This window comes from Mastigoproctus giganteus, chromosome 5 (genome assembly GCF_048544385.1).
Source record: "Mastigoproctus giganteus isolate SK-2022 chromosome 5, ASM4854438v1, whole genome shotgun sequence".
Taxonomy (NCBI): domain Eukaryota; kingdom Metazoa; phylum Arthropoda; class Arachnida; order Uropygi; family Thelyphonidae; genus Mastigoproctus; species Mastigoproctus giganteus.
The window spans coordinates 55,356,346-55,383,069 of record NC_143579.1 but is presented as its reverse complement, the minus strand read 5'-3'; the positions used below and the strand labels follow the sequence as shown (position 1 = coordinate 55,383,069).

The window sequence follows — 26,724 nt, the reverse complement described above, 5'->3', positions numbered from 1 at the left end:
GTTAAAGCAATTAATGATTCAAAACAGACTTCTTGGAAGTCATATGTGACAGAAAAAGGCCCGAGAGATCCCTGGAACACTGTTTTTAAATTAATTACAGAAAATATATTTTTAATTCCATAAATTTTACTGTTAGTACAGGAGATATGGATACTTTAGGATGGAGTGGGTCCATGGACATGATCCTGGATGAGTTGTTTCCTGATATGGACACACAAGAACTAAGCCAAGAGCAGAAGGAAATGATATGAGGCAATGCCACTCAATGTTCCAATATATGTGAACAAAATTTTGCTATGGAAGAGGTCCAAGATGCTGTTGCACAGGCAGTTGACGGCCGGTCGCCTGGTCCTGATCTAATAGAAGTTAAGATAATGAAAAGGGCTTTTAATATAAGACCGGATTTAATAGTTAAGACGTTTAACAAATGCTTGGAGATGGGCTCGTCCCTGAGGTGTGGAGAGTGGCCGTTTTGAAATTGATTATCAAAAGTCCGGATAAACTACCAAGTGAACCAGGTTCATATCGTCCCATAGCATTGTTGTCTGTAATAGCTAAAACTTATGAACTGTGTATCAGTCGGTTGATGATTAAATATGATGAGAATCAAATGTCCTCTGATAACCAGTATGGTTATAAAAAAGGTAAGTCTACAGAGGACGCTATATATCAGATGACAACATATGTTCAGAGCTATGAGGGGCGTTACGTTCTTGGAAGTTTTGTTGATTTTCATGGTGCATTCGACATGCACCGTGGTGGGAGGGAATCCTATCCAGGCTAAGAACTATTGAATGCTCTGAAAATTTGTATTCGGTTTTTAAAGAATATTTTTCAGATAGAAAAATAATTGTTAGGACAAAATATACTGAAGTAATAAGAAATGTTAAACGAGGTTGTCCACAGGGCTCAGTGATTGGTCCTCACGCCTGAACAATTTTTATGGATGATTTTTTGAGGAGGAACCACATTGGTGTGAATGTAGTGGCATATGTCGACGACTTGTTAATTCTGGTTTATGGCAACACAAGGTCCCAACTAGAGGTACATGCCTCTCAAATAATGGAAGAGTTGATAGAGTGATCCAAATTGTATAAGTTACAGATCTCTAAAACAAAGACTGTACAGATGCTGCTTAAAGGACGCCTGAGTATGAATAGAAATCCAGTTGTTAAAGCATTTGATATGTCAATTAGGTATGTAACCTCTGTAAAGTACCTTGGTGTGTGTGTGTGTATGTGTGTGTGTGTGTGTGTGTGTGTGTGTGTGTGTGTGTGTGTGTAGGGGAGAGGATGGCGTTTTTGGAGTACATGAAGTACTTAAAGAATAAAGTTAGTGTTATATGCCAAGCTGAGAAGAGTGATTAGAACTGATTGGGGGATTAAAGGAAGAGCGTTGAATCTCCTTTGTGATTGTGTATTTGTCCCCATAATCACATATTCTTCTGTGGCTTGGCTGCACCGAATAACTAGTAGTGTTGAAAAGAAGTACTTGCTCCAGACGCAGAGGTTCGCTCTCCTATGCACAACACGGGCCTGCAGAACAGTGTCGACAGATGCTCTGCAGGTCTTGGCTGGACGATTTCCGGCTGATTTGCAGACCATCTTGTCAGCGTTATTATAATGTACTAGAAAGAACATCAGGAAAGCTGTGTGATGGCTGTATGGCAACAGAGGTGGGACACGAGTGAAAAAGGCAGTGTCACCCATATGTACTTACCAAGAGTTGACATATTAAATGTGCAGGTAAATCCTTGGCAGCAGTTTGGACTACATGCCACTTTTCTTATCACTGGACATGGATTGGCAAAAAGACGCCATGAGTTGGGACTTGCGGAAAATGATTTATGTTCTTGTGGGTTACAAGAAACTAGTGTCCATATCATGCTCCATTGTGATCAATATGTTGATCAAAGACATGAATTGGAGATAAGTCTGGATGGACTTGAATAACAAGATCTATGGATCATGTTCATGGATAAGGCTCTCCCTATGGTATTTCAATAAGTTTGTGAGTTTAGTTTTTAAAAGGGGAGCAAGGCTAGATAATAGTTTCCGCCCCCTCGTGGCTGGGGACGGTAACAGTCAATTAGGATAAGTAAGACTACGATAGCTAACACTATATCGTTCTTGGCTGTGGCTAAGAGGATTGGTGCTCTCCTAAGATGTGTTGTGTTGTTTGAATTTTAAATAGTATTTTATTATTACAGGTGACCCCCACTTAACGCTGATAATTTGTTCCTGAAAAACAGAGCGCTAAGTGAATCTGCACTAAGCAAGTGCCGCATTCCCATAAGGTAACATATGTATTTGTGAGTTGCGGTCGGTGCCATAGAATATTTCCTAATCGATAATAAACAGTAGTGAAAAGATGCACAAATGTCGGTCAAAATATTTAATATTCAAATATTTGTACATATAAAATATTCTGCATTACATACATATATAATTATGTGGTAACTACTTACGTATCAAAATTAAACTTAAAATTCCAATTAAAATAATGAATTTAATTGATTTAATTTAATCGATGAATTTAATCATGAAAAATGTGTCGATTTTGGGTTGAACTTTGGCCCTCTTCCAAATAAACTAAAAGGGGAATTAATTTTAAATCCCCTGCAGTTTAATTACCACCCAACAATAAAGTCAACCGACCCTTCGCCGCTTTGAAACCTGGCATGTTTTTTTCTTTTTTCAATATGAAACTTCTTTTAGGCATTCGTTTCCACAAAACTCCTGCTTCATCTATGTTATAAACTTGTTGAGAAGTATAACACACAATACCACTCTACAATATTATTTTAACAAGTTCTTTTTTGAAAGTTTCGGCTCCTTGACCTGAACTTGCGGCTTCTCCCTGGATTTTAAATCTATTTAAAACCAGCCCTTACTAGTTTTAAATGGTTCCATTTTTTTTTTTTTTTAGGTGAGTTTTCTTCAGATCATCATATAGGCTAATCTCTCTCTCTTTTTTATTATTTATAATATTTAACTTAACTGAATTCTGCATTGGATATTATCTTCAATAAAATTAGTTAGTCTTTCCATTTCAATCCTAATAGCCGGCCTAGTCCTAGTTGCTTGCAGTGGAACAGCTATCTTTCCCACTGCTAAAATTAATTCTTTATTTTTTTATAATTGTTCTTACAGTTAAACTTGCAAGTCCTAAATTATGGCACACATCTGCTTATCTTTGACCGAAATCAATTCACTTCAAAACGTCTAATTTAATTTTCAAATTCAGTAGTATTTTTCTTACATTTATAGTCTTCGTACTGCATCCAGATGTTGCTTTTTCATTCTTATTGGCCATTATTAACTCTTCGAAAATGTAACTGCGTTGGTTGCATTAATTATGATACAATGTTCGAGTATACTGTCCGTTACGCACAATGTCTAATACGGTACTGAGTGATGACTAGACTTCAGATAAATGCATATAACGCAAATATTACAAGCAATACACTTGATAATTTTTTAAAATGTTGATCTCAGAACTACATAAGTCACTGTACTGCAATTAAATTAGCACGAGAGAGAATTTCACTGAGCATAGGAATATTTCTCAAGTCAGTGTGGGAAACGTTTTAACCGTATTTTTATATTCATTTTCAAGCTATCGACTCCATCAAATGAAACGATTTTGTTAAATATGCCAAAAATGCAATCTGTAAAAGAGCGTTACAGTGATCTGTGACAGCATTATAGTCAGATACCGGTTATAATATAAGAACAGCGTTATAGCAAATCAGCGTAAAGCGAACCGCGTTATAATGGGGGCCTGCTGGATTATAATAATACATTTTTAGAACAGCTTAAGATAATATCACTGAAGAAGCATAATCCACATATAAGCCTAGGCTTAGGAGGTGGACTTGCTGAAGGCGAGTTGAATGAATGAATGAATGCCCAAATGTGCTCACAATCTGTCCAGTACTTTCTCCCATGAGTCACAAAACATTGGCTCAACTGTACATGTAAATCATTCAAACTGTTGAACAAAACATTTATTCCCACATGCACCACCTTCAGTCTGCACAGGTAGCAGCACAGTGGTATGGTCACTGTCCTCCCCACACTGAGTGGAAAATGCCCGGGTTCGAATCCCATCAATGACACAAGGAACTTTTATGGGCTTTTTCTCTCCATGGATGAGTTATTCGGTCACAGGCAGTAAACAGCAATGTTTCCCCCAAGGAAATGGGTTTTTTCACCGAGCAAAACAGGCAAATCGACTAGAGAACACACAGTCCAGTACTTTCTCCCATGAGTCACAAAACATTGGCTCAACTGTACATGTAAATCATTCAAACTGTTGAACAAAACATTTATTCCCACATGCACCACCTTCAGTCTGCACAGGTAGCAGCACAGTGGTATGGTCACTGTCCTCCCCACACTGAGTGGAAAATTCCCGGGTTCGAATCCCATCAATGACACAAGGAACTTTTATGGGCTTTTTTCTCTCCATGGATGAGTTATTCGGTCACAGGCAGTAAATAGCAATGTTTCCCCCAAGGAAATGGGTTTTTTCACCGAGCAAAACAGGCAAATCGACTAGAGAACACACAGTCCAGTACTTTCTCCCATGAGTCACAAAACATTGGCTCAACTGTACATGTAAATCATTCAAACTGTTGAACAAAACATTTATTCCCACATGCACCACCTTCAGTCTGCACAGGTAGCAGCACAGTGGTATGGTCACTGTCCTCCCCACACTGAGTGGAAAATTCCCGGGTTCGAATCCCATCAATGACACAAGGAACTTTTATGGGCTTTTTTCTCTCCATGGATGAGTTATTCGGTCACAGGCGGTAAATAGCAATGTTTCCCCCAAGGAAATGGGTTTTTTCACCGAGCAAAACAGGCAAATCGACTAGAGAACACACGCAATTTGCAGACAGTACACATGGGTATATGTAATAACTTACACCTAATGTAATAGAGTGACCCTAATGTAATATAGTAGAATGTTGATTATCCAAACTAATTGAAACTAGGGTTGGTTCGGTTAATCAAATATACAATACCCAGTTTATACGAAACAATATGTAATTAGGCCTACAATTAAAGTATTGTATGCAAGATTATTGCTACTGTATTTTTAAATATGAAGTACTATAAAAAATAAATGATTTAGGAAATGGTTTGTAAATAATAATCAAAACGTTTTGAAGACAATGTATATTATATATTATATTTATTTTGAACTTACCTAATTGTTTTACATGGTTTCAACTATTAATCACACAATTTTTTTACATAAACAGAAATAAACAAACACAAGTAATTGCACACAAATAAGAGTATAATGAATCTTGGGAAAATTTACTTTTTAAAATATGTAATCTTGAATTTTTCTTTGAACCATGTGAGATTGTCTTTTTTATGTGCCAAGGTCTGTCATCCTCTTTAAAAAAGCAGTATCTCAGTAGAACTGCATTCAGACAGTTGTTCACACCATGCCATTGCAGTTTCTAGCACCAGCAAAGGCCTCCTCGAGCCCGTGACCACCAAATATGGAGGATGCGGAAAGGTCAGGAAATGACCACCGCATATCCCGGAGTGGGCCTGTTCCCTCTTCTTCTTCGTCGTCAGAATCACCTGGTTCCTCCGTAGCCAGGTGGGAAGGAGCAGCAGCAGTGCGTAGCACACGCTTCTTGATTAGACCAGGGTTCGAGCCCGTGACCACCAAATACGGAGGATGCGGAAAGGTCAGGGAATGACCATCCCATATCACGGAGCAATATGGCCTTAGTTGCTAATGCTCCTAAAAACCAAACAACAAACAGAATCACCTTGGTTGAAGTCAGCATGTTCTTTATCCTGGACTAATGCAACAATTTCTTCTTCAGTTAAAATATGGATAACCAGGATCATCAACATCACTGTTTAACCATGCCTCTGCATCATCTTGCCTGCACTCGGAACATCCGGAAATACCTTGAAATAAAGTTACAATCTCACCTACATCTTCATTCAAATCTTGCACATGTGTGTCCGTCCCTTCAGCAGCACCCCAAAGTTTATGCCATGCCTTTTTCAGATTTCTCTCCAACAACAATCCTTAATGTTGAGCTTCTTTGAAAACTCAACCAAGCTCTCTTCATCTCCCTCTGGTAGCAGCAAGTGATTCAAGACTTGTCTTTTGTGCATCTTTTTTAGTTTTTTTATAACACCTTGATCCATTGGCTACAGCAGGCCTGTAACATTTGGGGGTAAAAACCTGACATTGAAGTGCTTCGTCAACTGAATTCATTTTTTCAAAGGGGGTGGGATGCTGCATTATTGATAATAAGCTAAACTTTACCAGCTTTACCCTCATTTTCTCGATGCCTCTTCACACTTAGAATAAAATCTTGGCTAAACCAATCCAAAAAACCTTGGAATTCATCCAAACATTCTTCTGTCCTTTATCTTGTACTAGAGGGCAAGTTAAACCTTTAAAGTATCTTGGATTTCCCAATCATCAACCATGGTAAAACATGCTGCCCACCTGCATTTGCAAACATCATAACTGCAACACGCTGTTTGTTAGCTTTGAAACGAGGAGCAGCCATTTCAGGTCGTGATGCAAGTGATATATGAGGGAGTGACTTCCAATTAAGACCAGTTTCATCTGCATTGTAAACGTCATCCTTGGAAAATCTTCTTCCTCCGCCATTTTTAGAAAAGACTCTTTAAAAGCTTCTGCTTCTGGGACATCAACTGATAAAGCTTCTCCTTGAATTTCAAGCTCCCTTATACCGAGTATAAGAAGCTTTTAAAGAGTATAAGCTCCCTTATACCGAGTATAAGAAGCTTTTAAAGAGCATAAGCTCCCTTATACTCTTTAAAAGCTTCTGCGACATCACCTGATAAAGCTTGTCCTTGAATTTCAAGCTCTCTTATACCGTGGCAAGATTTGAACATTTTCAGCCATTCTGTACTCGCATTAAATTCAGATGGGCTTTTAAACTTTTGATTCAATTGTAACCTTTTTTGCATAACAGAGGTCCAGAAATAGGTTCGCCTTGACTCTCTTTTGAAGAAACCATAAATAAACAGTGACTTCTAATTTCACATCACTAGCTTTTTTTCAAAATTTTCTTTTTAGAGCCACCTTCATTGTCAAACTTTGAATCAAACTTCAAAATTTCATTTTTTTTTTACTCTTTATGTCAGATATGGTTGCTTTAACAACATTAAAAATCTTAGCAAGATATACATTGGTTTTGCCCTTTTCCAGTCTATTAATAATTGTTATCTTGTCTTCTATTGCAGTTTCTTTTGCATGTAGATGCTATTACTAACACAAATGGACAGCAGTTTAAAATTAAAAAGCAAAATGACACAGTATTCCACTTAGAAATAGCCACAAACAAAAACTCGAACATTGAGTGATTAGAAACAAAACTCCTGAAGCAACCTTACACTGCAGTGTCTAGCAGCAGACTGAGTGAAAGCTAACTGTCCCCACCCCACACCATACTCCCGCACTCACAACGGAACAACAGACAATGGCGCAACAAGATCACAGGAAACTGTCCAGGTCCACACAGTAATTAAGGCCAACATTTGATTTAACTCCTGTAATGACAAATTAAGACTATTTCTATGCGGGCCCCTACTGTATGCTATATACAGTAGGGCCCCGCTTCTTGGTGTTCTGCTAATATGGCAGTTTTCAATTATATTCATGTTCGTTATTTTTGGTGCTTGTTCTGCTTTTTTAGGCATGATGTGTTCAGCGGCTGAGTTTGAGAAGGGTGTCAGGAGCCATTTTATTGTCAGCGATTCAGTTTGTTTACAGACTATGATAGTGTAAACATGTTATCAGGCTTTTATATACATTCGCAATTGTGAAAAGGGCTATGTTTTACTTTTCGCAAATTTTCGCTCTTAGGCGGGGGTCTGGAACCTAACCCACCATAACGAGTGGGGCACTACTGTATATCTTCAAATAATAATCGGAAAGGAATGCGTCAGGAGGCAAAAGTAATATTTCAGCATAACAATCAGTGCACTAAAAGTAGATACTGAAATTTTATTTTTTTGGGGCGCCGTTCATTTGGACAATTGACCAAACTGTTGGTTTGGTCAATTGTTTTTTTGCACAATTTTTGGTCAATTGTTTTTTTGCACCACCTTTCAAAATATCCTACTGGCACCCATGCCTGGTCGTATTCCACCCATCCTTTTTGCACAATATATTTCCCATTTTCCTGACAATAGCTAGCTCCTGTGGGACCATGCATTCCATCTTGAAGATTTTCACTATGTTGCCTGATGCACAAGAGTTAGCTCTAGCTTTGAGTTAGGCAGCTGAGAGCTTGATGCCCCCACCTATTTTAATTCCTTCAAACTCTCATAGATGCCCGTCAGAATGCTCAGTTTGTGCCTAATTTCTTCACACTCTTTGTACTTAGCACACACAAAGACAGTGTGTCTTTGCACCTAAGACTCTCTCTCTCTGCCATTTATAATAAATTCAATTCTTTATTAGTGTGAAATTTAGAACTCTTAGACTGAAGCAGAAATAGGAGGTGAACCTAATTTTCATACACAATTCCAAAGAATAATTCCCCTCTCAGTGGGAATTACAAGCTACTGGCTTAATTTTACAAGGCAGAAAGCTATATACAAAAATTATGCTAATTATGATATATACATGCTACGGTAAATATCTGACAAAGAGAAATTGCTGATATAGCTTTCCATTTATCAGACGACCTGGACAATTTGATAGTCAGATCTTCCTTAGGCCAATTCTCTCTTAGCACCTGAGCCAATCACAAGATTCCGAATCACTGTTCTTTATGTATTTAAAAAGGATGACTGCTGTGGCTTGGAGGAGAGAGAGGAACATGGTTGAATAGCTGGGGATGTCGGATGAATAACATGACTGGCTGTAATGGGAGAGGCAGTCCTCTGATTGTAGGAGTATGTTCTGCTTAAGCATGTTGAGCTAGGATCCCCCTCCCTATGACTGAATGAGCTGTACATTTTTGATTGATTACAGAAATGCCTCTGTGCATTCTTTCCTTTTTAGATTCCAGTCTACATCTGAAACGTTCAGGCTCTCAGAACTGGAGTGACTTTCACCGATAGTGTAGTGTGCTCCATTGTTTGAGGCCGAGTTCCTCACCCTAGTGTCTTTTACATGTTTGTAAAGTCTAGTACACAGACTCTGGAAAAAACCATAAGGTAGAGCCCTTGCATTCACAGACTACTTGGTATATGGTTCTTCTGGTATGCCTCCCCACTTTAGAGGCAGGGTGTGGGACCTGCTGATACTGGCTGCAGGTGGCCTGGCCAGTGTGGGATTTCTTACCACATTGCACTCTGTACCTACAGACCCTACGACTTTACTCACCCCATCCAAACATTTTGCCTGGCGGACCATGGACCCTATCACCTCAAATCTTTCTCTGGTCTCAAGTCTCACTGTGGAGGACAGGCTCCCACCATAGGGGTGTCCCTCTATCCCTTTAATTTCTGCTTCCAGGTGGAAGTCTCCCTACCATCCACCTTCTTTACCTTCATCTATACCCCTCTCCCTACTCAAACTACTTTCCCAGCACTCCTTTCCCTCCCTGGCAAGCTTTGGCAATGCTAGGCTTATACTCCACAAACCTTATATCCCACAAACTGGTCACCTCCACGTGGCATTGGATGGACAATGGGGAGGGGGAGTCTGCAGTTTCTGGGGACCCTGCGACTAAGTGGCCAGAGGAACATAATTATGCGGCATCCCTGGATTCAGGGATGGTTACAATAGATTGAAAATTTGCAAATGCCTCCCCAGTTAACAAAGTGGGGGGGGGGGCAGGATTAAAGGGTGAAGTGAGTGATTACAGACCTGTAAGCTTGACTTTTGTTCCATGGAAAAATGCATGACCATCTAGACAGGAAAGCAATTATATTGCAATCACAGCATGGATTTGTTAAGGTGCAATCATGTCTGACAAATTTGATTGTTATTATTATTATTAGCTATAGGGTGCAAGGAAACCTGAGGCTTATGCTGCACCAACCAAAAAAAAAAAAAAAATTGAGTTACCCAGAGGGAGAGAGAAGTAGAAGGGAATCACCAAGAAAGAGAAGAATGATGATATCCAGCTCAGGACCCTGGGTGTGCCAAAGCCCATATGTGAGCCCCCTGGGGTTAATCAGATACTATGATTCAGTAATAAAGAAACAGGATACAAAAAATAATTTTGATATTATATACTTAGATTTCAGAAAAGATTCATATACTGTTCCATATGAAACATTGCTATACAAATTGGAGCAGTGCGCATTGTGGGTAATGCTACTGCCATGGTTAAGTCAGAGAAGATGGATTGGTTATCAATCCATCTTATCTGGGGGACTCCACTAAAGTTATTGGTGGAGCCCCCCCCAGGGTTCAGTTTTGGGCCCATTGTTGTTTTCAATATTTATCAATGATAATGATGAAGGCACATCAAGCTTAATGCCTAAGTTTGCAGATGATACAAAAGTTGGCAAGGTGGTTAATGACAGTGGAAGAAAATGGGTATGCTACTGGGAAAAGACTAGAAAATTTAGGCAGATCGGCTGAGCAGTGGCAATTAAAGTTAAGTTTTAATTTAAAAAACGCAATTTATACAAAGTTCAGTGACTACATCATGCTACTTTGACAGCCAATCATTTCTCCCCTATCCTATTATGTACCACTCCGTCTGTTTAATGCCAATCTTCCCATCATACCTAGTAATCATAATCTTCTCCAACTTACTACCTCCTCTTTCCAACACTTGGAGCTGCTATTACATAATATAAATATTCCCATATCACAGCAGGCTAATTTCTTTTTACCCAGTAATACCGCTGAATGATGTGTCACTCCCCTCCGCCCATACTCAGACTCCTGCTTGGTACAGTAGCAAGTTGTTTCTTTGTCCTTCCTCTTTTACTTTTTATTTCAATTTTCTTTTGCTTATATTTTTGCTTCCTTACTTTTGCTGTCTCTGCCTCTGTCAGGTCAGCCATGAAATATGTCAGCATTTCACTTATTTAGCAATGCTAGGCTTATACTTTTTTTTTTTTTTTTTTTTTGGTAGTTGTTGACGCATCGGCTTCTGTGGCCATAATGCACCTCCCAAGGTTTTTGCAGTACTTTGATCCAAGCCCAAGGCGGGATTCGAACCCGCGACCTTTGGGTTGCCAGGCAGGCACTTTACCCACCTGGCTAGCCTGGTCGGCTAGGCTTATACATTGCTTTGAACCTGGCTTCCATACTCACTCAGTTCAAAATTCCAACATGGTTTCATTGTTTTAACCACATGCTACGTATATTTCATGTTAGAAACAGAGGCCTTACTTCTTGCTGGTTTTGACGGTTGACCCTTGAAGAAGACATTAAATCATCGGATTTACAGCATTAAGTACATCTTTTAATGTATTTTTTTTATTTTTCAGGTAACTATGTAATTTTTCCCAGTTTCAACTTTTTTTATATGTTAAAAAAAGAAATAATAACTGCTGAATTATTTCTATTTGTTCAATTTTAACAAACAGAAGGCTCAACAAATTTTTCTAAAAGAACTAAATATTCAATTTTTTTAAAATCCATTCACTGGGAGTTGAATTGTTACAAGGATAGAAAGATATACGGACAGAGACAGCATTAGTTGAGGCATATGATGCAAAAAAGCAAGCTTATACAGCATTAGTTAAAAAAAAAAAAAAAAAACCCTTCCTATTTCACCCATCCAGTCACTCCAAATGTTTGTCTACTTCAGCTTTAAATTTATTTAAGCTATCAACTTCCACAATAACAGATGGAAGTCTGCCTTTAGCCAGTGGCTAGTTGATTGCTAGAAGAAACTTCTGCATATCTATTCTACAACTGTCTTTCCTCAATTTGAATCTATGCCCCCCTCAAGTTCTTAATCTGAACAAGCAGAAGTATTCCATCAGCATTGAGCCTGCTCAAACCATTCAAGGTCTTCTACACCTCAATCAGATCACCTTGCAGGTGGTGCCTAAGTCTCCATATGCTGCAACTTGCAGAACTTAAGCCTTTCTTGGTAAGAGCATCCCTTTGTTCCTCTCACCAATCTTGTTGCCCTTCTTTGTACTCGTTCTAGCAATTCTACATCCTTCATAAAATGAGGTCTCCAGAACTGCACACAGTACTCAAGGTGAGACCTGACCATTGCCTTACACAAAGGGATAATGAACTCCTTGTCTCTGCTAGCAAAATTCCTATATATTATTGACAAGACTCCGTAACCTGCTCTGGCAGCCTGTCTGCATTGCTCAGGTCTTTTTCATTCTCCACTTCCCTGAGTGTATTACCACACAGATGGTATGTTTCCCTTGGGTTACTGCTACCCATATGCAGTACTTTGCATTTGCCAATGTTAAATTTCAGTTGCCACTTCTCAGCCCATCTGCCAAACTTTTCTAGATCCTGTTGCAGTAGCATACTCTCTTTACTGTCATTAACAACCCTGCCAATCTTTGTGTCATCTGCAAACTTGGACATTAAGCCTGATATACCTTCATGTTGAAGACAACATGTGCTTATGCATATATATGTACATACACATGCATGCAAAAATCCCTAAAAACAATAAGTGAATTAAAACATAAGAGACTCCACCTTGTTAAGAAGTACAATTCCTGCAAAGGGTTGTCATTAAAAAAAAAATGTACACAGGCAGAATTCAACCAAATTATGAATAAATTAAAACATAATTCAGCTTTAAGAATGAACAGCTGATCAAACTGCTTGTTTTTTTGTTGTGAAATCACTGTCTTCATATGCCAATTTGTTACCCAGAGTGAGAAAAGCTAAAGTTAAATATCAGAAAGAAACAAGGTTCTAATGGAAGCATTACCTATGACAGAAGGAAATTGCACTTGGTTAAATTCCATACATTGAAAATTTCACATTGACTTTTTAAATAACAACCCTTGCAAGAAGTGAATTTCTTAACAATCAAGAATTGCACTTCTTATAAGCTTCAAATAAAGTTTTAAGAATATTGTTCTTAAAACTTTATTTGATGGCTTCATCATTCTTCCATAATCAGCAGAAACAGAGGCAAGTTATATAACTATAAAGAAGCATGGTTATATCTTTAATTTTAAATAAACTACAAGTTCATGCTGTATTTCTCTACATTAGCATTTCTAAAACTATTTTACATCATTAAAGAACTATACTTACTATTGCTAATAATGAATTATTCTTCTTTGCTTCTGTTTGTTCAAATTGAATAGCTTTTTGACTATATGCAGTTTCTATTTTCATAAGTAATTTATCTTCATTCAGTTTTTCTTTCTTTAGTTCTTTACACTTATCCTTGCTTAGGATTAAAGTATCCTTAACTGCTGGTGAAACTTTAGATGAGTGATGGGATGATAACAATGACAATTTATTTTTGGGACTTTGGACGTTGTTAATGGCTCTAACTTCTGCTTTAGTAGTTTGCTGTAAATCTGGACTCTTAATTAAAGAGCTTACACTTCTTTTTTCCTCCTGATTAAATTTCAAGTCTTGATTTGTTTCTATACCAGAAAAGACAAATTCATCCTGTTTTACTTCTTTAGTGGAAGAAAAGCTTAAATTGTTTCTTTCTATGCTAATCAGGGCATCTAAATCGTGATTTTTTTGAGTGATGACTGCAATACCCTGATCTTTTTCCCTTTCTCCTTCCATACTGATGAGATTTAAATCAGTACCTAAAGAAAGCATGTCCTCATTATTCTTTATCTCCATATGAAAAGGAAGTTCTGAAATTGGTACTCCTAAATTGACTGAAAGATCTTGTTTTTTTTCTTTTCCAATATTAAAATTGGAATTCTGATTTCCCAGGACAGATATAGGAATATTTAAATCTTTTATTTCAGTGCTACCCACAGTATTTTGATGCTTAATTCCTTCCAAATGAACAGCTAGTCTCAATTCTGAATTTGTTTTAATTTTGGTGCAGGAAGGAAGCTCTACCCTACATTGCCTCTCCTTTGTACTTGTGACATTGTGCAAACTTTGCTTTGGCTGAATGTCAGGAACAGCAACTGCCACTAAGTCAGATGTACCTGTATCATTTGAAATTTTCTTCATTTCCAAACTGACAGCAGCTGTTGAATTATGATTTGTTTCCACATTTAGAGGAATTTGTTGATGCTGAATTACTTCTACTGTTGAAGGAGATTCAACTAACATATACTGAATGGGAACGTTTAAACACTGGTTGTCATCTAAATTTACAGGACTATCTATTTCTGATTTCTCATTAACAGGGTCAGAATTAATGTTTTCTTCTGTATTAAGAGAAATATCTGGAACATGCTCAACATTCTTAAGAATTTTTACATCCTGTATCATCTTTCTAATGGGAATATCAGAGACTTTTGTCTCGATGTCAAAAAGCATTTTGGAGCATTGCATTTCTTGCTTGTTGGAAAGATTAGTACCTTCTGCTTCAGAAATGGTAGAAAGTAAAGAGACTTTATCATCACTTCTGTCATATGAATAATTCTCAGTCATTGTTTCAGTAAAAGATCCTGATGTTAACTTTGTTTCAATGCTAGTAGGAACATCAAAAACAAGAGTTTCCAACTCATTCTCTGTTTTGGTAATTGAGTTATCCATCTTATTTTCTGTCTCAAGTGGAATTCCTTGAAGTACAGTTTTTGTTTCCTTTGAAATACTATCACTTATTTCATAACTCAATGGAACTGGCATGTCTTTCTGATTTTTTATACTTTTTGTAGTGTGTATATCACCCTTTTTTTCTATGCTCAGAGAAACATTTGCGATGGCTCCCACACTAGCAAACTGTGTTTCCAAACTGTGAGACTCTTCTAAATCATCATGTGTTTTTATAACAGGTTCATTCAAATTCTTTCTTTCAACATCATGAATAATTCTTTGAAGTACTGTTTCTACTTCATTTGAAATGCTAATGTCTTTTGTTTCAGTGGTTCCAGATATTAAAATATCTCCTTTTACTTTTGTAACTTTGTGAGAATCCCTGCCACCCTTACCACTTTCTACTGTATTCAGAAGAATGGCTTCAGTACTTCCAGCAGTTAAAAGTTCTGAAGTTGATTCTCTTCCTTCAGCATTAACAGAAATATCAACACCATTAGTTTCCAAACCATTAGCAGTTCCAGACAAAATCTGTATTTTTGAATCAAAAGGAATTTCCATTTCATTTAAAATTATATCCTTTGTTTCAATAACAGCAAGGGATGGCAAGCCAGATTCAACTATCATTCTTCTCTGGGGACTATTTTCCATTTCAACACTTGTAGAAATATCAACTTTTGTTTCTATTCTGGAAGGTACTAGGGTCAGGTTTGTTTCAACATTAATGGGAATTTCAGAAGCACAATCTGTTTCCAGATCAAAAGGGACTGCTAGATTTTCGTCTACCTCTTTAACAGGAATATCTGATCCCTTTCTTTCTATGTCAAGAGAAATTTCTTGAAGTACTGATTCTGTTTCATCTAAAATTCTAATGCCTTTTGTTTTAATATCAGACAGAACTGGAAAGCTTAAATTTGTAATAATGAAATCTGTACCATTCTCTTCTTTATTCTCAATATCTACAGAAAATCCTACAGTAACAGATTCATCAGAAGCTGGCTTCAAAATGGCCTTGCTGGCAGGAATTTCAAAAACTTGTTCAGTTTCCAAACTAAAAGGGGAGCTGACATCTCTACCTTCTGTGCTATAGAGATCTACAGCTTTATTTTCTGTGTCAGGAGGAATTTCTGAAACTTTTGTCTCACACTGGGCTAAAATTGTTTCAAAATCTGAAGCAGTTAATGAACCAGATACTTTCACATTTATCTGATCTTTGTCTTCTTCAGTACCTAAAAACGTGTCAAGTTTATTTTTCTTAGGAGTGTTGGGAAGTTCTAGGATTTGCTTTAAGGCTGTGCTATCAGGAATCACTATATCAACTCTTTCTTCAGTGCAGAAAGGAATCTCAGAAGCATTCTCTGTTTGAAGATTTATTGATATTGGTAAATCCTTTCCTTCTGTAAGGATGCCTTGATCTACTATTTCCATAGTTAGAGGAGCATGTTGCTTTGCTTCTGAATTAATATGTTCTGGAACACTTTCAGAAAAGTAACAATCATGCTTATTTTCCATATTAACAGAAGTATCTATATCATGTCGCTTTTCAAATCCAACAACAAATAAATGATCCTGATTAATTTCGATTTCAGCATTTACAGAAATATCAAGGTCCTTATTTGATTGTACAAGACTATCAATATCTAAATCTAACTCTGAAGTTTCTAAAGGAATATCAGAAGAGTTTTCTTTCATTTTTGTTGAGCTACTCAAATCTTTTAGTTCTCCAATTACAAGATCCTCTAAATCCTGATGTTTTTCCATACTAAGAGGACTAAGATGCTTTATTACAGTAGTGGGAAAAAGGTTTGAATTTCTTTCAGTATTGTGGATGGTCTTTTCATTTTCATCATCTAGTTTATGGCAATTACTTTCAGGAGTGTTTATTCCAGGATGCTCAGCTTCCAAATTGCTAGAATGATCTAACACCACTTGATTTTCACTTTCCTGTAAATTGTTTATCTTATAATGCTGGTTTGCACTACTATTACATTCTTGATTACAGTTTGAATTAGATATTATACTAACTATATCATTATCATTAACAGATAAATATGTTTGAATCAATGTATTATCAGCAACTTTCTCTTGTTTTGTTTCTTTCAAGCAACAAGTGGAAATATCTGACCTTTTGATGTCTGAATTCTCACAAGTTCCAACTCCATCTGTTGATATAATTTCAATAAACTTACTGGCAGCACCCTGCTCTAATTTGCATAACGTAACATCTGTACTCCCAAGAGGACTGGAAGAAATCCTTATTCTCTTTTCATTTATGCCAGACTGTAAATGTCCTGAATTACCCCTTTGGTCACAAGTAATAACTTCCATATTACTTATTTCACACTCTTGAACCATTACACTTTCCTGTTTTAGTGATATTTGAGAAACAACAGGTGATTTAATTTCTTCTTCCTCCAATCTCTCTCTGCCACTCTGTTCCACAGTAAATGAGTTAGAAAATACAGAGTTGCTAAAATTTACTGGATCAGTTTGATACTTTGTTATTTTGCTAATGTCTTCTGTTATACTATTCTGTGGTATATCTTCCTTCACATGCTTATGATATTCTGGTTCAGATTCTTCAAAACTAAAAGGCTTTTGATCACACTGTTTCGAACTAAATGTCCCTTTCAAAGATGACATCTGGTGAAAGCCCAGTATTTCATTATTTACAGTTTCAATTTTTGGATGGAGTGAAATATCTAAATCCTTGCAACAATTAATGTTTTTTGGAATATCTTGATCAGTGGAATGATTAAGGAGGAACTGTTCCTTGATATTAGAAGTACCTTTCATTTCAAGAGTATTACTATTGCATAACAAATAACCTCCAGTTCTTTCTTTTGGCAAAATATCTTTTTCAGTCAACTTACTATTTGAAAGATTTAACTCCTCACATTTATTTGTTAGATTCACTTGGATATTTACCTCATCTTCTGGCATTTCACCACACTGTGGTTCATTTTTATTATAAATATTGTCAACTAATTTTAATTCTTCAAGCTGAAGCTCTCCATTGCTGCTAGAATTTACATGTAATGGTTCATCTACATCTGTGATTTCTGAATTTCCTAGAAAATTACTATTTGAACTTGATTGTGTTTCATAATCACAGTCTAAAGGAATTAATGTAGATGAATTTTCATGATGAAGTAGATGTTTTCCAGAAGTAGCATTATTTTTTTTATCCTCACTAACTGAATTTATAAAATTATGCTCTAAATTACAAGGCTGTACAGCTGGTTTTAATATGAACATAGTGCTGTTACTACTATCACTGCTACACAACTCTAGCTGAGTTGATTTCATATCACTAATAGTAGGGGACATTTTGGAATATTCTTCTGAATGATCCATAGTTGTTAAATACAATGAATCGCCACTGGAAGTGCATTCACTGCTTGTTTCCTGTGAAGGCAAAGTTATATGCACTGCAACATTGTCAGCCTGAGGAGAATGTGCAGGTGAAAAGAAAACTTCATCACCACTACTAGAGCCCCTGGTAATATTGAGTTCATCTGCATAATTCAAATTCTCAGGATTCTGCAAGCCTAGGGAGGCAACTTCTGGAAGCTTTGAATTCTTGGTTCTCCCAACATCATTTGAAGTTTTCAGACTTTTCTTATGAGATTTTACTGCTGAATTCACCTGCAACAGAGAATAAAAATTAAAGAAAAGAAGGAGCAGGGGGAGAAAGCTTAGTTTATATATCAGCATGATGGATTCAGGCAGATATATAAACTGTCTAATCACCAACAAAAAATTAAAACAGGTATAATCAAAACTTTAAAGAGTAGGTGTATAAAAAATTTGTGATAATCACAAAAAAATCATGGATGAAATCAGTGATACTAAATGATCATTATTAAATAATGAGTACCCAAGGCATTTAATCAACAAGACCACAGCAAAACATTCAAACAACAATATGGATTACAGAAGAGCAGCAGAGACTCCATACATAAAAGGATCAGTGAAAAACAAACAAATCTATAAAATGTGTGATTTTCAGGTGATCTTAATAAATAAATAATAATAAATGTAAATGCAGTGGGTATGCAAAGGTGAGAGAGTAAGAAAATTCAAAATACACAGATGAACAAACAAATGTGGTTAAGGGAACATAAAAGAATCTGAATTGACAGAGCACATGCTGGAGTGCTCATGCTTAGTGGTCAATCACGAGAGAGAGAGAGAGAGAGAGAGAGAGAGAGAGAGAGAGAGAGAGAGAGAGAGAGAGAGAGAGATGGGTAACAGTTCTAAAGCAGGAAGGTCTAAAAGTCAACAGGAACAAGACAGAATATATGAAGTGTTTTGGTGACCAAGACAGCTCTCTCAGCATTAGAAACATACAGCTCAATAGGGCTATAATTACAAGTACATTGGGTCAGTGCTAGACACAAAACTGTAAATAGGACATCCAAAGTCGAATAAAATCTAAATAGGCCAAGTAGCAGGAAATGTCTGGTGTTTTGAAAGACAAGATGCCAACTAAACTGAAATCAAAAATTTACATACAGGTGGTAAGGCCATGTATGTTATATGACTTGGAGTGCTGGACAGTCAGAATTAAAAAAGAACGAGGTTTAATGTCAGCAGAAATTAGAATGCTAAGGTGGAGTTTGGGAATAATGCTGAGAGACAGAAGGCGGAATGAAGATGTGAGACAGGAGATGAAAAATGCACCCATCAACTTGAAGATTAGGGAGAACAGACTTGGATGGTAGGGGGATGTCCAGCACCACGAGTTTACCCACATTACCAAGCATGTGCTTAGCTACCAAGTTCCAGGTCGAAGGAGGAGAGGCAGGCCAAAGATAACAATACAGAGCAGAGTATGGCAAGATATGCAGGACTAAGGCTCACTCCAGCAGACTGTGCCAACCATACAAAGTGGAAGTGTTCCATCCATGTTGCTGACCCCTAACCAGGACAAACAGTGAGGATAAAGTAAAGTATGCTGGAGTGCTCAAACTTTTGGTGATAAGAAATTTGTAGTAATGAGATGGGCAAGAAACTTAAAAAAAAAAAAAAATAATAATAATAATAATAAAGGAAACATTTTTTTACATCAAGAAATTTAGCCAGATTGCTTTAAACAGAAATAAGAGGAAAAACAATAAAATTAAGTGGGATTAATGCAGTTTAGGAGTGGTGATGCTGGGAACATTAGGTTGTGAGAATGCTAGACACTAGATTATAGATACCTCTTATAGCATTTCAGCAGTCTAAGAAAGGCAAATTTATATAAAGTGTTAGAATAGTTTATTTCTTTTATTTTGGAAATGTCCAATATTTGAGACACCACAATAACAAAACAAGCTAGTTACATATTGCAAGGTTACCAGTAGAAGGTATGTGAAGAATGGATAAACATGTGAAAATTAAAAGGTGTGAGAAAGAGAAACTAAAGTGAATGAGAAAGTAGAAGGGAGGATTAAAAAATGGGGGAATTGAACAGGTGTAAAAATTGTTCAGTATCTTGTGAAAATAAATGCTGGCCAAAGAAGGCTGCTCGAATATATGCAACATTCTCTCTCTTTAGTAAGCATTCAATGTGGGCATCTTTACTTACAGCTTTAAAAAGTAAATTTTAAAAAACAGTAGCAGTTTGTGTTTTGACTATCTGGGACAGTGTTTCCCAAACTGTGTTCTGTGAGATGTGAACAAGTGTTCGTTGAAAACTCGTAATTAATAATTAAAAAATAAAATAAATAAATTTTGCATATTTGTAGCATACACCACTTTTGTATCATTATAATTTTAACAACTTTTTTCAGTTATTAATATACTGGCATAGACTAATAATCAAATAGACTGCGGAACACTTTATTTTGGCGGGCTTTTGCATAGAGAAGTATGTGTAGAGTAATGACATCTACAAAAAAGTGGAATGTAGTGATCTAATGAGCCATTCATATGCGATTTAGCCTGGAGTACATGGGTTGAAGGGGGGGGGGGAAGCAAACTGATATCATAACTAAACTCATTTCCTTGTATAAATGTTTTTTGATAATTATCAGTACTACCAGGGTTAACCCGCAACCAGGGTTAAAATAAATGACCATGGATTTGTGGTTGAAAAAAAGGAAATTTAAAACGAGAAGCAAGTACTCCTAGTAGTACAACTGTGATTGATGAAAATGAACACAATATTGTCACACTTCAAAGTGAGAAAGAACAATCCCAGCCTTTTGTTTTCCCCAAAAATCCAGAGTGAAAAAACAGGAACCAACTAATAAAAAACCAAAACAAAAGTATGATGACAGATATTTGAATTTCAGCTTTGTGTTGAAAATGAAAATGCTCCTGATGCACAGTGTGCTGTACATAATAAAATATTAGCAAACAGTTCTTTGCCCCCCGCTAAACTTGTGTTTCGTAAGTGTTCCGTAAATAAATTGTGAGATGAAAAGTGTTCTGTGACTAAAAAAGTTTGGGAAACGCTGATCTGGGATAATGGCATTTGTAACATGTTTTACTAAATATGATTCATTAATAAGATGAAGTGATGAATAATTCATTACAAATTACTCTTAAATAATTCTGTCTTGCTGTCTGGAGGACACTGTCACTGTGTTCTCTCATGAGATGACAGGCTCACATTCATTATCAGAAATGAAAGAGAAATCTGTTATTCATTAAAAACTAAGGCAGCATTACTAAGACAGAACTGCTTAAATTAGCAGTGTTATTTAAATTCTTGCATTGAAATAAAAACCCATCACCATTATTAATTTGCCTTGGGCTCTGCATTACTTGATTATTACTTGCACATTACTTTCATTACATATTTAATCAGAATTTCTTCCACACTCTGCTTGACTGCTCACTTAGACAACTTATTATTCACTGTTTGGAGTAAAGTTGCCATTTGAGATTATTAACTGATGAGATTCCAGTAAGAATCAAAACAGTTGTCATAGTGATACCTTAGTTTTTTTTTTTTTTTTGGAAAAAAAAAAAAGGAGTTACCTTTTATTATTCAGTGCGTAGGATTTCTTCTTTCCCAAATCTCCTTATACGAATAAATTACGAAATGATACTTAAAACAAATTTACATAATTAAAATAGTTTAAAACTCAATGTATTCCTTACTATTGACACACGGACAGTCCAACACCCCAGGATCACAGCGGAGAACCCGACCTCAGAAATATTAAACCCCCCATGCAACCTTCAGTGAAGGAAGACATTTTGTCATAAACACAAAATGTTACTGGTTGAGGCTAATTATATTTTATTTGAAAGTAAGACTTAGACAAATTTTCAGTTTACCTATGGGTTTAAATTTGAGTGGCCTAATATCAGAGCTGTATTTAGATAGATTGGAATATATATATATCTAATACAGTTTTTACCCAAAATCACATTTTATGGTAGATACCTCGATGACATCCTTATTATAACGGATAATGACACTATTAATGAAGTTTTACAAACTTTTAATAATATGCACATTAGGTTAAAATTTACTCTGGAAACAGAACAAGAAGAAACAAAGTATAAATTTTCTAACCTTTACACTTAAGAGGGAGGGCAGAAATATTAATTTCAGTATTTATCGCAAGCCCACAAATACGGGGATGTTCTTACACTATAGTAGCTATCATCCATTCTCATATAAAAGGTCAATCGTTCTAAACAAGTTCTTAAATGCATTCAAATATTCTTCCACACAACGTGACCTACAGATAGAAATAGATGAACTGACGAATAGGTTCTTAAATAGAGGATACCCGATTACCTCTATCAACAGCATTAAATTAGAGGCGGAAGACAAAATAATCAATAACAGACATATTGACAGAATTAGTAAAAAAATATTTTATTTCAATGCCGTATGTTGAACACTGGTACAGACAAATTATCAACCTCTTCAGAGGTACTGAAATGCAAATAGTAGCAAAACTGGTCCACAAATCATACGCCACACTTAAAAAAATCACACGGTATTATCAACTTCCCAACTAACACATGACCTTGTCTACCACATTTCTTGCAAGGTTTGTGATTCGTCTTACATTGGATCCACCAGATGTATTTTAAATTCGAGGGTTAGGCAGCATGAAGCATCAGTTCGTGCATCACATGCGAACGCATCGGAATTAGCATTTCATGCAATAAATGAAAACCATCCATTCCTGTTTAATGAAGGCAAAATTTTAAGTATTCAACATAATTATACAAAATTATTGATTGCCGAGACTTTAGAAATGAAAATACAAAAAAAAACTATCAACGTTCGTCAACCATTTCTCATATCTGATTTGTGGACTTTCGAAAGCATGCATACCAAAGACTAATCTCCTATTTATATGATTCCCAACATACTCCTGTTTCGTTTGTTTCATTCTACCCTGTGAATATGACAATAGTCGAAAAGTCTTAGTCCGCTTAAGGATGGAATCTTTTAGTTATTTTGTCTCATAGTATTTTAATAGTAATTTATTGATCCCCATGAGGAATTTTAAAGTGCATGGTTTTATGGTACTTTCATCTTATTTTAATAGCATTTTATTCGTATTGAAATTTTGCATTTATGACAAAATGTCTTCCTTCACTAAAGATTGCATGGGGGGTTTAATATTTCTGGGGTCGGGGTGGGGTTCTCCACTGTGATCCTGGGGTGTTGGACTGTCCGTGTGTCAACAGTGAGGAATACATCATGAGTTTTAAACTATTTTAATTACGTAAATTTGTTTCAAGTATCATTTCGTAATTTATTCGTATAAGAAGATTTGGGAAAGAAGAAATCCTACGCACCGAATAAAAGGTAACTCCTTGTTTTTTTCCAAAATATTAATAGAACATAGAAAAAATTGAGCATATGTTTTTTTTTTAATAATGGATTTGCCTCTTTTGATGATGCTATTCAATTAAAAATGTAATGAGTCATTTTGATTTGATTCATAGATAATGATGTCATTTCTAAAAACAAGGGTTAAGCTCTATATCAAGAAGGAACACTGCATCCCCAAACAGCAAGACAGAATTATAATGTAGTCATAGTGTTAATTATCAAATTATTTAAACTCCTACAGCAAAATAAAAAAAAAATAATAATAAATTGTTTACAAGTTTATCAAGAAAAACATTTTAAAAAGTTGATTTATAAAAAAAAGCAAAAAAAAAACTTACCATATCTTTTGGTTGCAGAAAATGTAAAAAATCACTCTTTTTGGTTGATAATTTTGGTGCTTCTGAAGATTTAATTTCTGTAAATTGTTGTGAAGTTTTTTCCTTCTCTGGTGTCCATTTTTTAGGATCTGTTTCAAATTTTGGCTTGTGTCCTAACTGAGATGGTTCATCACAATTCCTAAATGCGAAAGTTACTGGTATTATCTTTGTAAACAGGTGGGGAGGAGGACCTTGGTCATATTATTTATAGAACCAACAAAAGATGGTATATAATACTAATTTACAAAAAAATACTGTTTTAGTAGTACAACTAAGTCTTACCTTACTGCTATTCTAATTGTTTAATTTTTATCATGTACCTTAGTATTAGGGTGTTTAGAATACTGCAGAACATTGATCTGAGCCTTTTCCCTGCTATTACCATTTCAGTTGGACAAGTTGCAATTTTATCCTATTTTTGCATTTAGCTTTTCTTCAGGTGAAAATGGTAAATAACTTGTCTAGGAAATAAGTGAACTCATCTCTTTCAGGATGGTGAATAACTTAATGACATTTTTAAGAATTTGATTTTAAATTATTCTACGTCTTAAAAATTAGATCAAGATTTACATGATATTCTTCATTTTAATTTATGTAATCCTAGAACCAACAAAATCTGACCTAGAACTAACCTGCAAATCAGTAAGAATGAGTCTATCATGCTTACTGATTAAAAATTAGTCAATGGGAATCTTGATATAAAAATATGTAATTATATGCATTTATTAACAGATCGCCCAAAGCTAATAAGATAGCACTTAAAGATAGTTATCAATTAGCCAGCTTATCTACCACTGGTAACATATTAAGGAGCAGAAATTAAGTTCATGCCAATCTGAACCCATTTTTCAATGTATTATCAAAATTTCAATGTATTATCAAAATTCATAGACATTTGAACCTCATGCTTAAAATAAAATATACTACAGAACGTGAGATTCGAGTATTCACTGAAACTGGGCTCTGTAGTACAATACTTGATGGCCTACTAATTGCCTCCCATTTTCAGATTCTTAGGAATGACCATCATACCAGAGGAGGAAAAGGGATAACTGTCATTTTTGGAGCTGCTGCCATGTTAAAATTTTTTCTGGTACATTTGCAGATACTATTCTAACTTGCAAAAGCTCTTGACTTTCAAGCGGCACTTTCCGAACAGCATCATTGGCACGCTGAACTCCACAAACATTGATTTGGATGTGTGGTCCAGAGATTCTGCCTACAGAGAAGAAAAGCGCAAATCCATAGTGAAGTGCAGTCAGCATTCCTGCGATTGTCAGCAGAATAACTCCCAGTGAAAGTGTCCAGACAAGACTGTCTTAATGTGTTGCAGCTTGTATATAATAACTGTAAAATCTATATAATGCAATATTGTTGTTTGTTTGGTTGGTTTTTAGGAGCATTAGCAACTAAGGCCATATTGCTCCAGGGGGATATGCGGTGGTCATTCCCTGACCTTACCGCATCCTCCGTATTTGGTGGTCACGGGCTCGAACCCAGTCTAATCAATAAGCGTGTGCTACGCACTGCTGCTCCTGCCCACCTGGCTACGGAGGTGCCCATATTGCAATATAAGCTCTGTATAATAACTATATAATGCAATGTAAACTGTATGTAATCTATTAGCACTTTCTGTGTATTTTATGAATTTGTGGACCCATGTAGTTTTTTATGTACTGAATATAATGTGTACAGTTAATTGTGAGATTCCTCTGGTTGCCTGTAGTGGGAATCGTGTCCTACATTTCTATGAATAAAGAATTTTATTATCATACTGAAGTCTTGTATATACAATACAAGCCTGGAAAGGCTCTACTATTGATTATTTTATAATTGCCTTCTCCTGTTTTAATCTCAATGGCAGAAGCATTGGAATGCTCTCTCAATTTACTACAGTGTAGAATTTCCCCATCAACCCATATAATTGCTTTCGAAGATTCTAAATCTTTCTCAATTTCACTTATTTTTGGATCAACAAGATATGATTACTAGAGGCCTATTTAATACAAATGCAAAATTTAATCATTTGCAATACTGTAACAGCCATTCTTGTGGAAAAAATTACTTGGATCTCATGTTTTCAAATGAAATGATATCTTCCATAATCATTCCTTCAGATCATGCAATGTCATTACTATTTATCTTACAATCCATCTTCCAACTATCACTTCAAAATATTGATGATTTTAGAAAGACCTCTTGGGATCAAGTATTTCATGTGACAGTCCTCTCCTAATTGACATGGCTTCTTCTGTAAATACAGTAACTGATTTTTTTTTTTTTCCTTAAACTTCTCAATATCTTTAAAAGTAGGCAAAATCCCTGCACAGTAGGCAAAGGACAATGAAATATCCATATCAGTTTGATATAAAGTTAATATTAGCTATTGCTTCTAAAACCAGATTATACACAAAATATATACTTTTGAGAAACTCCTAGGTATGTGAAAATTAAGTGTGTTTGCTCTGATTATTAATGACTTCAAAATACTCTATATAGAAAATACAATGATTTAATTAAACCTTCAATACCTTTCTGGCATTTTATCAATTCTAAGCATTTGATTCATTCCTCTAAGATAAATTTTTTTACTGTTTCTAATAAGATAATACTTGATGTTTTTGATATTGCAAAATAGTTTCAAAAGTATTTATTTCCCTTGAGAATAATTATAATCTGCAAAATTATGATTTCAGTTCTTTTCAGTGTTATGAAACTTTTTGCCAATTTACTATTAATGAAGTTAATAATTGATAAAGTTAAACAATTTTGGTGCAAGGGTTTTGCCAGTATCATTGAGGATACCTTAAAGATTCAGGAAAACTGCTAGTTTTCCTTACTTTGACCAATATCTATTGATATTGGTCAAAGTAATGCTTGCATATAATGCAAAAGTTCTTGTTTGTTACTGCAACAGATCATATTAGC

General features: G+C 35.8%; 1 protein-coding gene across 3 annotated transcripts in view; it reads right to left on the bottom strand.

Moving 5' to 3' along the window:
* LOC150085405 (uncharacterized) overlaps window positions 1–26,724 on the bottom strand; it is a 209,930-nt gene that overhangs the window by 112,952 nt on the left and 70,254 nt on the right. For all 3 annotated transcript variants that reach the window (XM_090374032.1, XM_090374033.1, XM_090374034.1), the window contains 2 exons: window positions 23,758–23,935; window positions 13,189–18,264 (listed from right to left, as the gene is read on the bottom strand). In XM_090374032.1, coding sequence (XP_090230158.1) covers window positions 13,189–18,264; window positions 23,758–23,935 — 5,254 coding nt within the window. The remainder of the gene's footprint in view (window positions 1–13,188; window positions 18,265–23,757; window positions 23,936–26,724) is intronic.